Below are 14,307 nucleotides of genomic sequence, written 5' to 3'. Positions count from 1 at the left end.
AAGCTTTTTTTTTTTTTTTTTTTTCTCAGAATTTCCTTTTCAGAAAAGATGTAATACAATCTCGAGGTTTTGTATTCATTTTGAATGGAAAAGGACATTTGGACTAGATGAAATTTCCTATAGAAATGAAAATATATTTGTTCACAAAGCCAAGAGCCTGTAAGAAATTAACTTAGTGAAATGAAAAAAGAAATAAACTGTTACATTTGATTTTTAGCAGAAAAAATACACCTGTGACCTTACAAATAATAGAGAACTGAATTTTATTTTTTCTTCCACATTGCTTTAACAAAAAACTGTGACGATAGATTTTGGAAACAGTTCCATCTCAGTCTTTTTCTGTCTTTAAACAAAGACAACTTGATTAGGTATGAATACTGTGCTTTACCTTGTTTCACATATACAGCCTTTCCTCCATTTCATAGACTACAGTCATTTCTTCACTGAGGTGATGTATATTTCTGGGATGACAAACAAACCCAGAATCTGCAGCTCCAGGGGCAGAATCTGAGGTGTTCCGAAGGAGTACAATGGACCCATTGCAGACCTAAAAGTCCTGAACCTTAATAGACTGTCCCTGCCATATCTTGGCTACAAAGGGCAGACTGTTAATGATTTTTGTTAGAGTTATTCACTAAAGCAAAGGGGAAATAAAAAGAAAAAAGTCTAACTGGTGGGCTTGAACTTCTACTGCTTCTACTGCTGCTAACAGAAAATGGAGGTGGGATGTATTTGCTAGCAAAACTAGTATTCATCTGTATGTTTATTGTATCTCAAAACAAAATTTGCCCAAAGATTCAATTAAATCTTTAATGACATATATGGAAACTGTAAGGAAACTAATTAGTCATAAGGAAACATCATGGGATAGTTTGAGACTGTAAGTTATAGTTCTTGTTTCCTCTGTGATGTCCTGTAAGACTTTATCATAAACAACATTTTGATAATTGAAAAATTTAAAGGAAAAATAAAAATAAACACAACCCACTCCACTTCATTTCAACCTTAAAGTGATTGCATAACAAAAAAAAAAAAAAAAAAAAAAAAAAAAAGCAACTTGCTCTGCATGTTGGGAAAAAATACTCTCACATATTCTATCTCATATCTCTTTCACTTGCTTCTCCTTGCATAAAGAAATAAAGAGAGGGATTCTGGGAATTTCAAATATTTTCACTCTTTATCTTTTCTCCATTCTTCAAATTTTAAAGTATTTTCAACTTTAGAAAAGTTAGAAAACGGGAAAAGCATATTGAACAATGGTAGCTTTGCTGTTCTTAGCACCCAAGTTGGCGAGGCTTCTAGATGTCACCAGGTGGCAAACAGAAGAAAAAAATGGTATCTTATCTTCCCTGGGGGTAAAAAGTCAGAGAAGGAAAAAAAAAACAAAAACACCTTTACATGATAAATAGAATAAACAATTATGAGTCTTATTGAAGAATAATGGCAAGGAGGTTGAAATTGGATGATCTTTAATGTCCTTTCCAACCCAAAACATTTTGTGATTCTGTAACTCGATTAATATTTTCCGAGTACTTGCATTGCAAGTACAGGAAACAGCTGTGAAATTTCAGAATTTCCTGCAAAGGCCATTTATTTTATTTTATTTTGCCGTGCCCAGCAGGTGGAGCCACAGCCCGGCGGCCGCAGCCGGGCTAGCCGGAGCCTGGGCGTGCGGCAGCCACCCTGAAGCAGAAGCGGGACTGCGAGCGCCCTAAAGTGCTTTCGTGGCTCCGTGCCGATAAGAACACTAATTGGTTTTAAATGGATCCAAGACACGAGCTGTTGCCAGCTGGACTCACTTTTCTTGGTGAAAGAACATGTTTCTCTTCTGTCATCTATGTGTTTGCGTTTTGGAGACGTGACAAGTTTAAGGAAAAATCTGGACGAGGTTCTGGGCAGCCTCTGCTGAAGGGGTTTGAGGCTGCTTTCAGAGCCAGCTCTGCCCAGTGCCCTGAACCAGCTTCCAGGTTGACCCTATGAGGGTGCCTCAACAACTCTGAAGTGCTAACACCTGAGCTTGCCTTCACTGAGTAGCTGAGTAGCACCATGTGTGATTGCCCTGCATTTATCCTATCTTGTGATATAGCTTGAGCATCCTAAACTGGGTCTCTCCCACCAGTGTGGGCAGAAAACATGCAGGCTGTGATGCTCTGGATGTTTACAACCTGTAAAATCTCTCTTCACCTTTGGTGAAGTCACAGTCCTGTGACAAACCTAGGGATAGATACAGATACATCCAGGAATGCAGAATGTGTATTTACATGGGGAAAAAAGAAAAAAGATACATTAAATACACATTCCAAAGGCAGCAAATTCTTAAGTTGGTGTTTAATTCATTTAACCTTATTAGAAAGGCTCCCCTGAATCTTGTATGTGATTTGATTACATAACAAGAGATTTCTAAATGATCTATAGGTAATTATTATTTTTTTTTTTACTTTTTTTTTTTTTTTTTAATAAATCAAGGATAATTTTACTTTTCAGAGACAGTACATTAGTACCTAAAAACTCCAGCCAGTAACAAGCCCCATTGCCTTATGCACAGGATAGGCAGAAGATGATAAGAAGCAGTCCTCTTCCTGAGGAATATTCAGTCTAGGTAAAAACGGCAAATAAAATGTAGTAGAAAATAAATATTGGATGGGAAACTGAAGGACGGGTGGGTTGTCTGATTTGACAAAGAAGGCACAGGGTGTGTCTCAGTAGAATTTTTTAGACAGAAATGGCTGTGTCACTTCAGATCCAGAATCAAAATCCTCATGATCTCACAGCTTGGAAAATAATATGATAAGCCCTTATTTAACTTCCAAAATGTCTTGGGCAAGAAAGACTAAGGAATAAACAGAATAGAAAACAGAGATCTGCTCATGTGCATTAACCACTAAGATTTTATTTTTTTTCTCAGATAATTCCTCCAAATTTGGTCATTCTGTGTTACAAGTGTTATCCCAGTTTCTTCATTAAGGTTCAGTATGATTTAATTCACTCTGCATTCTTCCACTGCCTTGTACCTCCTAATTGCAGGAGGCGGGATTTTTTATTTCTGCAGTAATTAGCATGACACAGAGTTAATATTTATTGGTTCTAATGTACTGCAGTACAGATCACTTTCTATAATCCTGTAGACATAATCACCAAGTTCAGCACAGACTCATAAATAACTTGATATTATTTCAAACAATATTTATGGGAAGGTGAGCTACATCTCAAAAAACAAAAACAAACAAACAAACAAACAAAAAAAATCCCATCTCAGCCACAGAATAGGTATTTCAGCTTGTCAAAATTGCAATACTTATCCACTGGAGACCTACAAAGCTTGGCTTTGTACCTGGCCCATGCACTTGCTGCCTCTGTGCCTCCTGCTCCTGGGAGAGACACCGAGTCTGTTCTCAAATGCTGGGAGCCAAGAAGGACTCATAGCTTGGGGGAATTTTGCTCCAAACTGGTGCTAGCCTCGTTGTATGGTTTAAATGCCCACCTGTGGTACAACAGGTGCTCTCCTGCAGCACATCATCCAGTTTAGTTTAATTTGAAAGAAATTCAGTACACTTCTCTGAGACTGTGACACTCAGTCAGCAGAAATGATTTGGAGATTGACTTTGAAAGCCCACTCCTGAACTGAACTAAAACATTCATCTGGACATGGCCTGTTTATCTGTCCATGCCAAAATTCAGTGGCATCACATTAGCTTTTCACAGCCCATAGAAAAGCAAAAATTTTTAATTTCCTTCTTTACAAATTTGTCTCATATGGGAATGTACCAGACAGAGCAAAAAAGATCTTTTATAGAAATAGATTTTGTTTTGACTGTGAAAGAAAAGTTCTGCTATGGGTATTAAGAGCAAGCATATGAGTTCCCCTGTGTATTTATTCCCTGTCCTCTTATTCTTTGGAACTCCTCAACTTCTATTAGAATTTTATATTTTTCTTGATTAAAAGTTTAATCAGTGCAGTCAATTCTGTTGCACATCACTAGCGTCATCATCATTAAATTCATCAGTGCCACCTCTCAATCTCATGATGACCCTGCATCAAGAAAGGCTCTTGACTGAAGATAGCACTCATCAATAAATTTAAGAATGTTTGAGTTCCAGTGAAGACAGTGGAAAATGACACTTGAGTGAACAGTGCATTTAAGGCTACCTAAATCATACTTTCTGTAGAGATAGACTTATTTATTTATTTATTTATTTATTTATTTATTTATTTTTCTGGCTGAGAGGTGAGCTCCTAACTTGTGTATTCAGACCTGTCTTAAAACCACTAATAGGATCACTGATGTCAGTAGGGTTATGTATATGCTTCTAATCTGACATGCATAAATAGTTTATGAAGACAGTGTTGAAAATCACTTTCAGACTTAATTTTTGTCACTGCTGCTGTTGTTAATATTGCAATTTTTGAAGACTCTATTATGGTACATTAAAAAGAAAAAAAAAAAAAAAAAACAAAAAACATTTTGTCTCATTTTTTGAGACGTTCACCTTAACTACAGAGTTTTAACTACCGAGTTTTGTGTTGAGGTCATGTAAACTGGCAGTCAGACATGGCAGGTTGGATATGCCCCTATGTAGCAAAGTGGGCCAGATAACATCTCAGTAAAATGTTCTGCAGCTGCAGGAAGTATATTAAAATTCTCTAAAACAGTTAATTCCCTCACAAATCCTTTGACAATTGCTAGCAGCCTCTACGAAGAGCTAAGTAGCCTCATTACAAATTATCAGGTGAACTGAATGAGATTCAATGTTTAAAGAAAATCAGAATAATAATTCAATAAAATTGAAGCACAAAGCCCAGTGGAGAGTGCTACTGTAAAAATTTAGTTATTAAATTTTAAGCAATCATATGCAATAAAGCAGCTGAAATATTGTTTCATAAAAAAATACTATTGCTGATGCAAATATGATTCATTCTAATGGCTACTATAATTAACTGCATGGTTTGTGAGCTGTTAATTTTGAGGGTGAATAATTGGTTAAAACAAGTTTTGTGTATTGCAATGTAATACGCTTGTTCAATTTTCCACTTAATTTCAACTAATATGGGTTTTACATGTACTCCACTGTTGCAGTTTTTATGCCTATTATTTTTAATTAGGAAAAAGCAATACCTTGGTAGAACAGAAGAAACAAGCAACACTGCATGTTGTTTCCAAGTTTTAATTCTATTACAGATACTTCAAGCTCATATCACTTAACTATCCAAAACGTTAATAACTGTTCCTGAGGCTGACTAGAACTGGAACTGGGAGTGCTAGTTCCAGCATGAAGTAGAAAGAGAGAAGGGAATTCTCAGTCCACTTGTTCACTTACTGACCTCTACACAATGATTTTCAATGCAAAGTATGTATCTTTGTTACTACTCCTGACGTTTTCAGTACTCCAAATTTTTTCAGTAGTTAGAACTGCATAGTGATGTTATTCACCATCAAAATGTAGATGCACCTATTTTATGATGGTATCAGGCTCTTGCTGGAAAGCCTTGTTCATATCCACAGAAAGTGCCTAGACATCAGATCGGGTGCTTGTCTTTGGGGTGGATAATGGTACAGTAGATGTGTGCCACACACAGAGCCATATATTAGTCTTCATTTCTTTCAAGAAACAATTGTCTGTACACCATCTGTACATGGCATATCTTGCTTCTCACATTGTGCAGCTCCTGCAGCTGACATGGGCATGTGTAAACTCCATCCCTGCTGCATGCCAGTGACTCTTTGGGAGGGAAACTCATGCAGTGGACAGAGAGGGTTATTTGCATTTCCTTTGCTCCTGGTTGCCCACACACAGGGCTCCCTGGGGACAACTGTTTGATTGATAAAAGAAGAGCATATGTTCTAAAACAGACACTGAAGAGCTCTTTGCATGTCCTCCCTCTAGAGCCAAATCTTTCCAGGTGCCTGACAAATTCCCAGCACCATTGATGAAGTTGTTTTGTCTCTGACTCTTGTCCCCACCCCTGTGTTAATGATCTGGTGGCTGAAGTGCAGCTGGCAGCTTTGCTGATAACATGTGAGACAGAAAACCTCCAGCCTACTCTTCCTTATCTGGGCTGGTGCTGCCAACAGGGTGAATATGTCATTAATAACACTACACTTAAAAAAAAAAAAAAAAAAAAAAAAAAGCCCTTCAGGGTGGCTGCTGAAAGGATTTTTTTACTGCATAACTTACAGAAGCTTAGAAGCTTAAGCAGGAAATAGAAATCCAGACATTACATATTAAAAGCCAGAAAAGTATGGTTACCAATTCTGTCTTAAGCAGACATCAATTCTCTCACTTAAGAGTCATCTACTAGGCACATCATCAAACTCTTCATGGACATTTTAATGCAGTCATCTGCATTGTATCATTATCCTCACTTTGCAAATAGAGAGGGGCAAAGGACATAGAGATAAGAGAGTTATTAGCATGGCAATCTTTTGATACAGTTAAAAAAAAAAATGCCAAGTCACTCTGTTGGTTCCCATGTCTCTGTAATAAAAGTATTGTCTTCAAGGCCACTACTGGATATAACCCACGTTAGCATTTCCACCTCCAGTATTCACAAAAAGATTTCTGAGGCTTTAGAGAGATTTCTGAACTCTGAGAGAAGCTCCTGGAATCACAGAAACTTTATGTTATAATTAGTGACGGACACTTTGAAAAAAACAATATGTGTGAGCTGTGGAGTTGCACAGAGAAAGGCATCAGCTGGATAGCAAAACATATAAAGGGAACCTGTTCATTAGTTCCTTTTTTCCTCTTAAAAAAACAAAACAAAACAAAACAAAACAAAAAAAAAACATGGTCAGTGCACATACTGAGAACAGCATCCACTATGAGCTGCTTAAGAAGACTTACACTATAAGTAACATCAACAGGTGTCTAAGGAGCTGATTGTATTTCAGCCCTGTACACTAAAAACCTGCTTTCTGATCTTCCCCAACAGGCCAGATGACTCTGAGAACGCAGCACGTTCAGGACTCCAAGATGGGTTTTGTAATCAATGCGATATACTCGATGGCGTACGGCCTCCACAACATGCAGCTGTCGCTGTGTCCAGGCTATGTAGGCCTCTGTGACGCCATGAAGCCCATTGATGGCCGGAAGCTCCTGGAGTCCCTCATGAAGACCAACTTTACTGGGGTCTCTGGGGACATGATCCTGTTTGATGAGAATGGTGACTCACCAGGGAGGTAATGTTAACATCTGTCAAACTTCTTAAATACCAGACATGCTAACTGTACAAAGTAGATGCATTCACACTTGACATCAGAACTAAGATCTCACACTTTATTTTTCATATTTTCATGCTTTCTGAGCTTATTTTTCCAAAATAACTCTTTTCATTAATGAATAATTTTAATGATATCTAAATTATGGTTGACGAAAAGAGAAGAGCTTTCAGGTACAGTCTTCCTGTGTGAACAATAAACCATGAGACCTTCAATTTTATGTTCATATACCATGATGTCCACAATAGCATTACCCCCTCTCTCTCTTTTAGTATTTAAAAACATGTGTTCAAGAGTTAAGCAGTCATTATTTGAATAATCACCTGGATATAGTTTCTTTATTAAGAAATCTAAGCTATAAAATAGATGTATATATTTATCTGGGATTTTTTTTCCCATCTAAATAATTAAAAATTACTTCATTACCCTCCAAATAAAGTCATAACAAACACTTGCATAACAGACATATATATTAATATATGAATATATTAATACATATATAAAAACATATTAATCATAATAATTAATATTATTGCATAATATTATTTTATATTGTGCTGACATAAACTAAATTGAATTAAAACCAAGCTCATTTTGTTGATAAATTAAATATCTGAGAGGGTTTTTTTTGTTTGTTTATTTATGACATATATGTATTGTCTATATAGAAGTACATATTCAGAATAGTCATGAGATTTTTTTCCTAGGTTTCTGCTTACTGAACTGTCAGAAGATGAACAGCAAGTGTGATAGCATTCAAAGTATATTTATTTATCCTTACAGTTCAGTGGATTGATTCCTGTCTCATTCACTACATTTATTTCAGTTTGATTGAAGCAGCCCTTTCTGTCTGAATTATTGGGAAGTTTTTAAATATCTGTTTGATGACATTATGTAAACAGATAAACTAGAGGGAAAACTGTTCATCCAGTGCATTCATTACTTAAATTCTGTATTCTCCGAGTTTTCTTCAATTTCAGTGTTGTTTTTTTTTTTTTTCTTCTCATTTTATTTGAAAAACTTTTATGTCAGCATTCTCCCCAAATGATAGCAGGCCAGCCACTTACAAAAGAGTCTGCTTTAACCAGTTCTCTGGGGACACATATTTCAGAAATCTTCATGCTCAGGCTCTAAGGAACTGCACCATGAGCTGGCAGGAGAAAAACACAAACTGGCAGGAATCCAGGAAAAATTTGGATGGAAATTTATTTTCATCACTGTTTTGGTGAGCAAGGCTGTCTTCCATTAAACATTTTTATTTTTACAAATAGCTGAATTCTGAAGAAAAGTGCGCAGTCTGGATTTTTCTGACATAATTTTTTAAAAAGACTTTTCTTAAAAGATTCCCATTTGAATGTAATGATGTTTGGATGCAGTAGATTGCATCCTACCTTATACCTGTCTCTTTTTCACTCATTTCTTGCAGAAAGGCTGAAGACTTCAGCAAACAAATGACATGTAACACCGTACACCAATGACAACATCTACATTTTTCAAAGAGACCTTTATCTTTACCTTTTCCTCATGTAGGCATGCTTAAAAATAATGCTTTAATTGCATTTCTTGCAAGGAATTTAACTGAATGTCTTTTGTCTCTTTATACTCAATATTAAATTCTAAGGAACAAGATGAAAGAATTATATTGTGTGCAGTTATTTGCTCAAGGCACTGTAGAGCATCAGTGTTTCACTGTAGAGCATGGGTCCTCCATGTGTGTGAGATACTGTAGTGCTCTGTCTACTCAAACTAATTTGAGAGGAAAAAATGTACTCAGAACTCGGTCATTTTAGAAACATGGGTCTTTGTTCCCTCTTCTCCAAAAATTGTCATGTGATTAAATACAGACTATGTGCTTCAATTAGCCAACAGTGAGTAAAAATTTACTGTTTAGTGCTTAAGGGTTTGTAGGAAGCACCATCTTTAATTCCCAGGTTTTTAGTAGTTTCTAGTCATTTGAACACTGTCAAATGCTATGTACAACAGCTGAGAGAGGGTGCAGTTGTAGTGGAATGACTCATGTACCCTGTTCACTTTTGTTGATATCTGCATCTTCACTTTGTTAAACAGAAATTTAAATCCTCACAGCTGTACTGTGGTGGTGGTGTTAAGCAGGGAAACACAACATAAAAGGCCTTTCTGACCTAGATAGCTTGGGATTTCAATGTAGAGCAAAAGGGTTTTGATACTATACATCAGATGATTAATCTCACAAGATGCTTCCAGTCCTGGTCCTATTCCAAAATCCTTTATCTATATGCTGAGCTTAAGCAGATAGATAGTCTGGCTTACTTTAGGAGGGATAGAAGGCATGGAAAAAAAAATAAAAAATAAAAAAAAATAGAATAAAATAAAATAAAATAAAATAAAATAAAATAAAATAAAATAAAATAAAATAAAATAAAATAAAATAAAATAAAATAGCAACATCTATGATTTCTTGGGAAAATAACAAATACCTGTAACTACTATGGAAACTCCAAAGAAAAAAATTGAAAAATCAAGAAAAAAAAAAAAAAAAAAAAAAGATGCTAATATTTTGGTTTTTCTACCAACAGGATAGGGATTCTCAGCAACTTTGTGGCACTTCTGATTTGAAACAAGTGTTTTGCACTGCGATTAGGGCACTGCTGGAAATGTGTTATTGCACCATCTGGTCTCTCCTATCCTAAAGTGATAAACTGTCCCTGCAGTAACTCAAGAAAGCTCCAGAGAATCAGTGATTCATGAACTTCCACTGTAGAAATAGACTTCCTGAGTCTGGCTATTACTATCAGTCCACCAGCACTGTTCTCCTCAAAGGTCTTGTGAGAGACACTATACATGGAGGCAATAGGTTTATTTAATTTGTCAGGTTTCTTTCCAGTATTTCCCCTAGGATGTATGCATGGAACTAACCTGCAGCTACTGGAGGGATAACTATTTTAGTTCCTTGTGGTCTGATGAGCATTGGCAGTACTTTTGTTCATCTGCCCATAAAACTCTGAATTGACAGCTTTAACAAAGCAACCCTCAGAGGAGTCTTGATGTCCTGACAATACTGAATAAAGACCCCACAAGGGATTTGGGGCTAACTTTTGAGTTAGTCTGTTTATCCTTGAACAAACTGTGTCTGTGAACCTCAGAAAAAAAAATAAAAAATTTAAACATGTATAAAATCAACCTGTTTATTTGGGCTTGTGTATGCATTATCTGAAATAAATTAATTTGTGTCAGTCTGGTATTCACTTCTGTAACTTTGACAAGGTAGCTGAGTCTCAAGGTTGTGGACACTTCTTTGTACAGGATGGAAAGTAAGATATTCTAAATCTAGGATAATCATAATTTTTTCTTCCTAGCTATGTTATCATTCATTTCTTCTTGTTTTGGAACAATTCAAGACTCTCATGATATGGGTAATGACATATCATCCATTCAATCAGGCTTCACTTCCATTTTCTTTCACAGGTTGCTTGCAGTCCTGATCCTGACCTGTATGTGACTTTGGCATTGACTCCCTAACATAGTCTCTTCACTGAGACAGTTAGACTTTATCTCTTCATTTAAAGCATTCTAAGATCCAAGGATGGAGACAAGCATCACAGAAGAGTTTTATTATATATATGCACTATGTCAGCCTGGAAAAAATATTGATGTTATAGCATGATTACTGCTTGCTAGTCTCAAAGCCATTACCTCAAAACTTATAAGAGAGCTTTAAGTATCTTATTTAAGAGACTATATGATTTAGTGGGTTGGTTCTTTTCATTATCTGTACATTGGGCTTCATAATGTGTACTCTGACAATATCACTCTTGATCCAACTCAGTCAATACGCTTTCTCCTGAGGACTATTTTTTTGCCTGTTGCCAGGAAAATGTAGGCTCCTCGCTTATGATCCAGCCAGGTTTTATGGGCCTATGATGGCATTCATATTCATTCTCTGTCTATATTTTTTGTTTATTTTTCATCAGTGAATATCATGTTGCTTAGTGTGATTACTGCAAAATTCACTGAGAAGGAAGTAAAGAACAGATAACGTCATTACTTCAGGAACTGCCCAACTGTCTAAGCATGAATTACAAATAAGTGCCAAAATAACTGACCTGTATGGCAGAAAGGTGGCCTGGTGTTTAGCATGGCAGTAGGAGGCTGGTGAATCCTAGGCTGCTCCACAGACTTTCATTAGGACTCTGTGGGAGCTAATAAGAGGAAGAGGAGAGGGAGAAATGTCAGCCTGAACACTGGGATCAGCTCAGGCTGTACTGTTAACACTTCTGTTAATAAAGGTCAAAAAGGTCTTACCCGGAAGCAGTCTAGAACTGAGGTATGAATAGTCTTTTCCTTCCGTACTGTATTCTATGAGGAATTAAACATGTTCTGGTCACTGATGTGTTATTTAAATGTGAAGTGGGTTGTGTGGATGGATGATAATAGCTTTTGATGCTACAATGCTGTGAAAGAAAAAATGAAATAAAGAAGCAGTGCCTCTGGATCGGGTCTTCCTGAAGACTCCAGCAAGTCCCAGAGTCCTGGAGTCTGTGCCTGATGGATGATGTCTGATACCTCTCCAGGTGTCACACCAAATTGTGTTATGCAAAGTCTTTTCATTCTGAAGGTCTAGATGGCTTCTACCTCACTTACCTGGCTTAATCTCAACAGCTAAATGGGCACTTGCAGACAGTGAGGAGCATTTGATATTGGGAATCACCATCATGTGTTTAGATTTCTCTGCATCTGCTATAAAAGGGAAATAGAATAGCTGAGGTTCCCTACTTAGTACATTTCAATGCCTAAAGAGTGTGAATCTTGTCTTGTTTCATTGTATTCTGTAAAGAAATAAACAGTCTGAAGAGCTCAGTCATTTAGCCTCTGAGGGTTCAGTGAATTTTCAGGGTGTCAGAAGAAAATAAATTAAAATGCAAAAGGAAAAGAAAGATCGTGAAATCAATATATATATATATGTGCATATATATATATATATATAATATATAATATATATAATATATATATTATATATATATATTATATATATATATAATATATATATATAGGAATATATATATATTTTATATATATATATATATATATTGGGAGAACCTCAAGGACAAGCATAATGCTGAAAATTTTTCATTTACTTTTAATGAGCTTGATGTTGACTGTATAGTGTTATTTTAATGTGAAACATTTTGTGATAATAAAATTAGAGAATGGTTTGGATTAGAATGCACCTTTAAAACAACATGTAATCCAACACCCCTGCCATGGACAGAGACATCTCTCACTAGATCAGATGATGCTCTCCTAAACTCAGCTTATTTTCCCTTTGTGTTTCCAAAGATACGAAATCATGAATTTTAAGAAAATGGGGAAAGACTACTTTGATTATATCAATGTTGGCAGCTGGGACAATGGTGAGCTGAAAATGGATGATGATGAAATATGGTCAGAGAAAAATAATATCATCAGATCTGTGTGCAGTGAACCCTGTGAAAAAGGCCAGATAAAGGTAAATATTTTCTCCATTTATTTTAGTTGTTTGCATAGCCATGAAATTTGAAAACAGGATTTTTCTGACTCTTGCATGGAGACAGTAACCTACATCTTAATTAAAGTGTACAAACTTATGTATATAGTTCTTACTCGGATCATAGTGTTCTCACTGTTTTCATGAATTGCTATTTTCTTGTTACCTTTTTTACTCTTTCATTCCAAATGTTTTAGAGCAGGTTTTGCTTTTTTTGTTTGTTTTATTTCATTTTGTTTCATATTTTGTTAATATCTGATTCAGTGGAGTGCAAATCCCTGACTGGGACTTGTCAGTACAATTGCAGGTAATTCATAAGTAATAATTGCTACTAATTCAGTGCTAGACATAGGCACCTAAACTGGGACATTATTACTCAGACCTTGCATCTGTGGTATCTTCAGAGAACATCATTAACTACTGCTACTTAGAACTGCAGGAAAAGTAAGTAAATTTTAGTAAGTAACATTTTATTTATTTATTTATTTATTTTTAATCATACCTGTTTTATCATTTAATTTCTTCTTTAGGTTTTAGATTTTTCCTTCCTCCCTTTCCTTGTTGGTGTAAGGAGTGGGACTGCACAAATCTGTCATATATTAATGGTATTCTGTTATTCTTCAGCATCCCATGACACTAATGATCTAAAAATGCTGCAAGTCCTTGTCTTACCTTGCAGACATTTACATGAAAATTCATGGACTGAAGGGATGAGTAGGGACAACAGAGTGGCTAAGATTGGGTGGGGGGGGGGGAAGGCAATTTTAATTTCTGCCATTTCACTGGAATATGAGCAGGGGCTGATGGGAGGCTGACCATGCTCTGCAACACAGAGGGTGAAACTCTTCTCAGTCTTGTGCAGTTTTAGGACAGTTACCATGATTTATTCACTGGCTGGTTTTTGGCAGCCAGTAAACGAGTTTCATCAGATTGAATGCATGTGTCTCTAGTGCATGCATATAAAGTTATATGAGATTTTCAAACTTTCTTTATAGTCAGTGGTGATACGTAGATTTTTCAAGATCAGGAATCCTCTCATTCTCAGTTAGGATTCAAAAATAGAAAAGACGAATCTTGATATAGAAGCACTTCTTTTCACTGTGGGACAGTTGGTTCAGATAAGAACACACTTTCAGCAGACACATAAAGGAGTGGGATGAATTACACCCACAGTAATTAATCATAGTTTTACAGCATGCTAACCTTCTCCAGATACAAATACATATATTTGAGAGGATAGATATGGACAAACAGATATTATTTCAGAACAGGGTGTCTCTGAGATCCTTTACAATGTGTCCACAGCTCAGTTGATGGGAGGTGTCTTCATTAACCTTCATTAAGGTTCCTTCCACCTTCTGCTTATGCTTTCAAGGAAACTCCCAGGAGGATTCTTCTCTGTCAAGGCAGTTCATCACACACTTATATATGTACATATACTTGAAGTCCGGTATCTGAAGTTTTCTTTATGCTCTGCTTTAGGCTGTTGACTATAAATCTCAAAGTTTATGTTACAATCTCTTATCTTTATGGCATTCACAGATGGTGGGGAAAGCTTGACCCTGAGTAACTCCATGGTTGTTTTCT

The 14,307-nt window shown here is 36.2% G+C and overlaps 1 protein-coding gene across 3 annotated transcripts in view; it reads left to right on the top strand.

Annotated features, from left to right (window-relative positions):
* The window catches only part of GRM5 (glutamate metabotropic receptor 5), a gene marked incomplete at both ends in the record, with an annotated part of 269,036 nt that overhangs the window by 217,478 nt on the left and 37,251 nt on the right, over positions 1-14,307 (top strand). For all 3 annotated transcript variants that reach the window (XM_084292099.1, XM_084292098.1, XM_084292097.1), the window contains 2 exons: positions 6,932-7,178; positions 12,534-12,702. In XM_084292099.1, the coding sequence (XP_084148225.1) occupies positions 6,932-7,178; positions 12,534-12,702 (416 nt within the window). The remainder of the gene's footprint in view (positions 1-6,931; positions 7,179-12,533; positions 12,703-14,307) is intronic.

Source organism: Netta rufina, assembly GCF_964035555.1.
Source record: "Netta rufina genome assembly, chromosome: 1".
NCBI lineage: Eukaryota > Metazoa > Chordata > Aves > Anseriformes > Anatidae > Netta > Netta rufina.
This window is presented reverse-complemented; position numbering and strand designations above follow the sequence as displayed.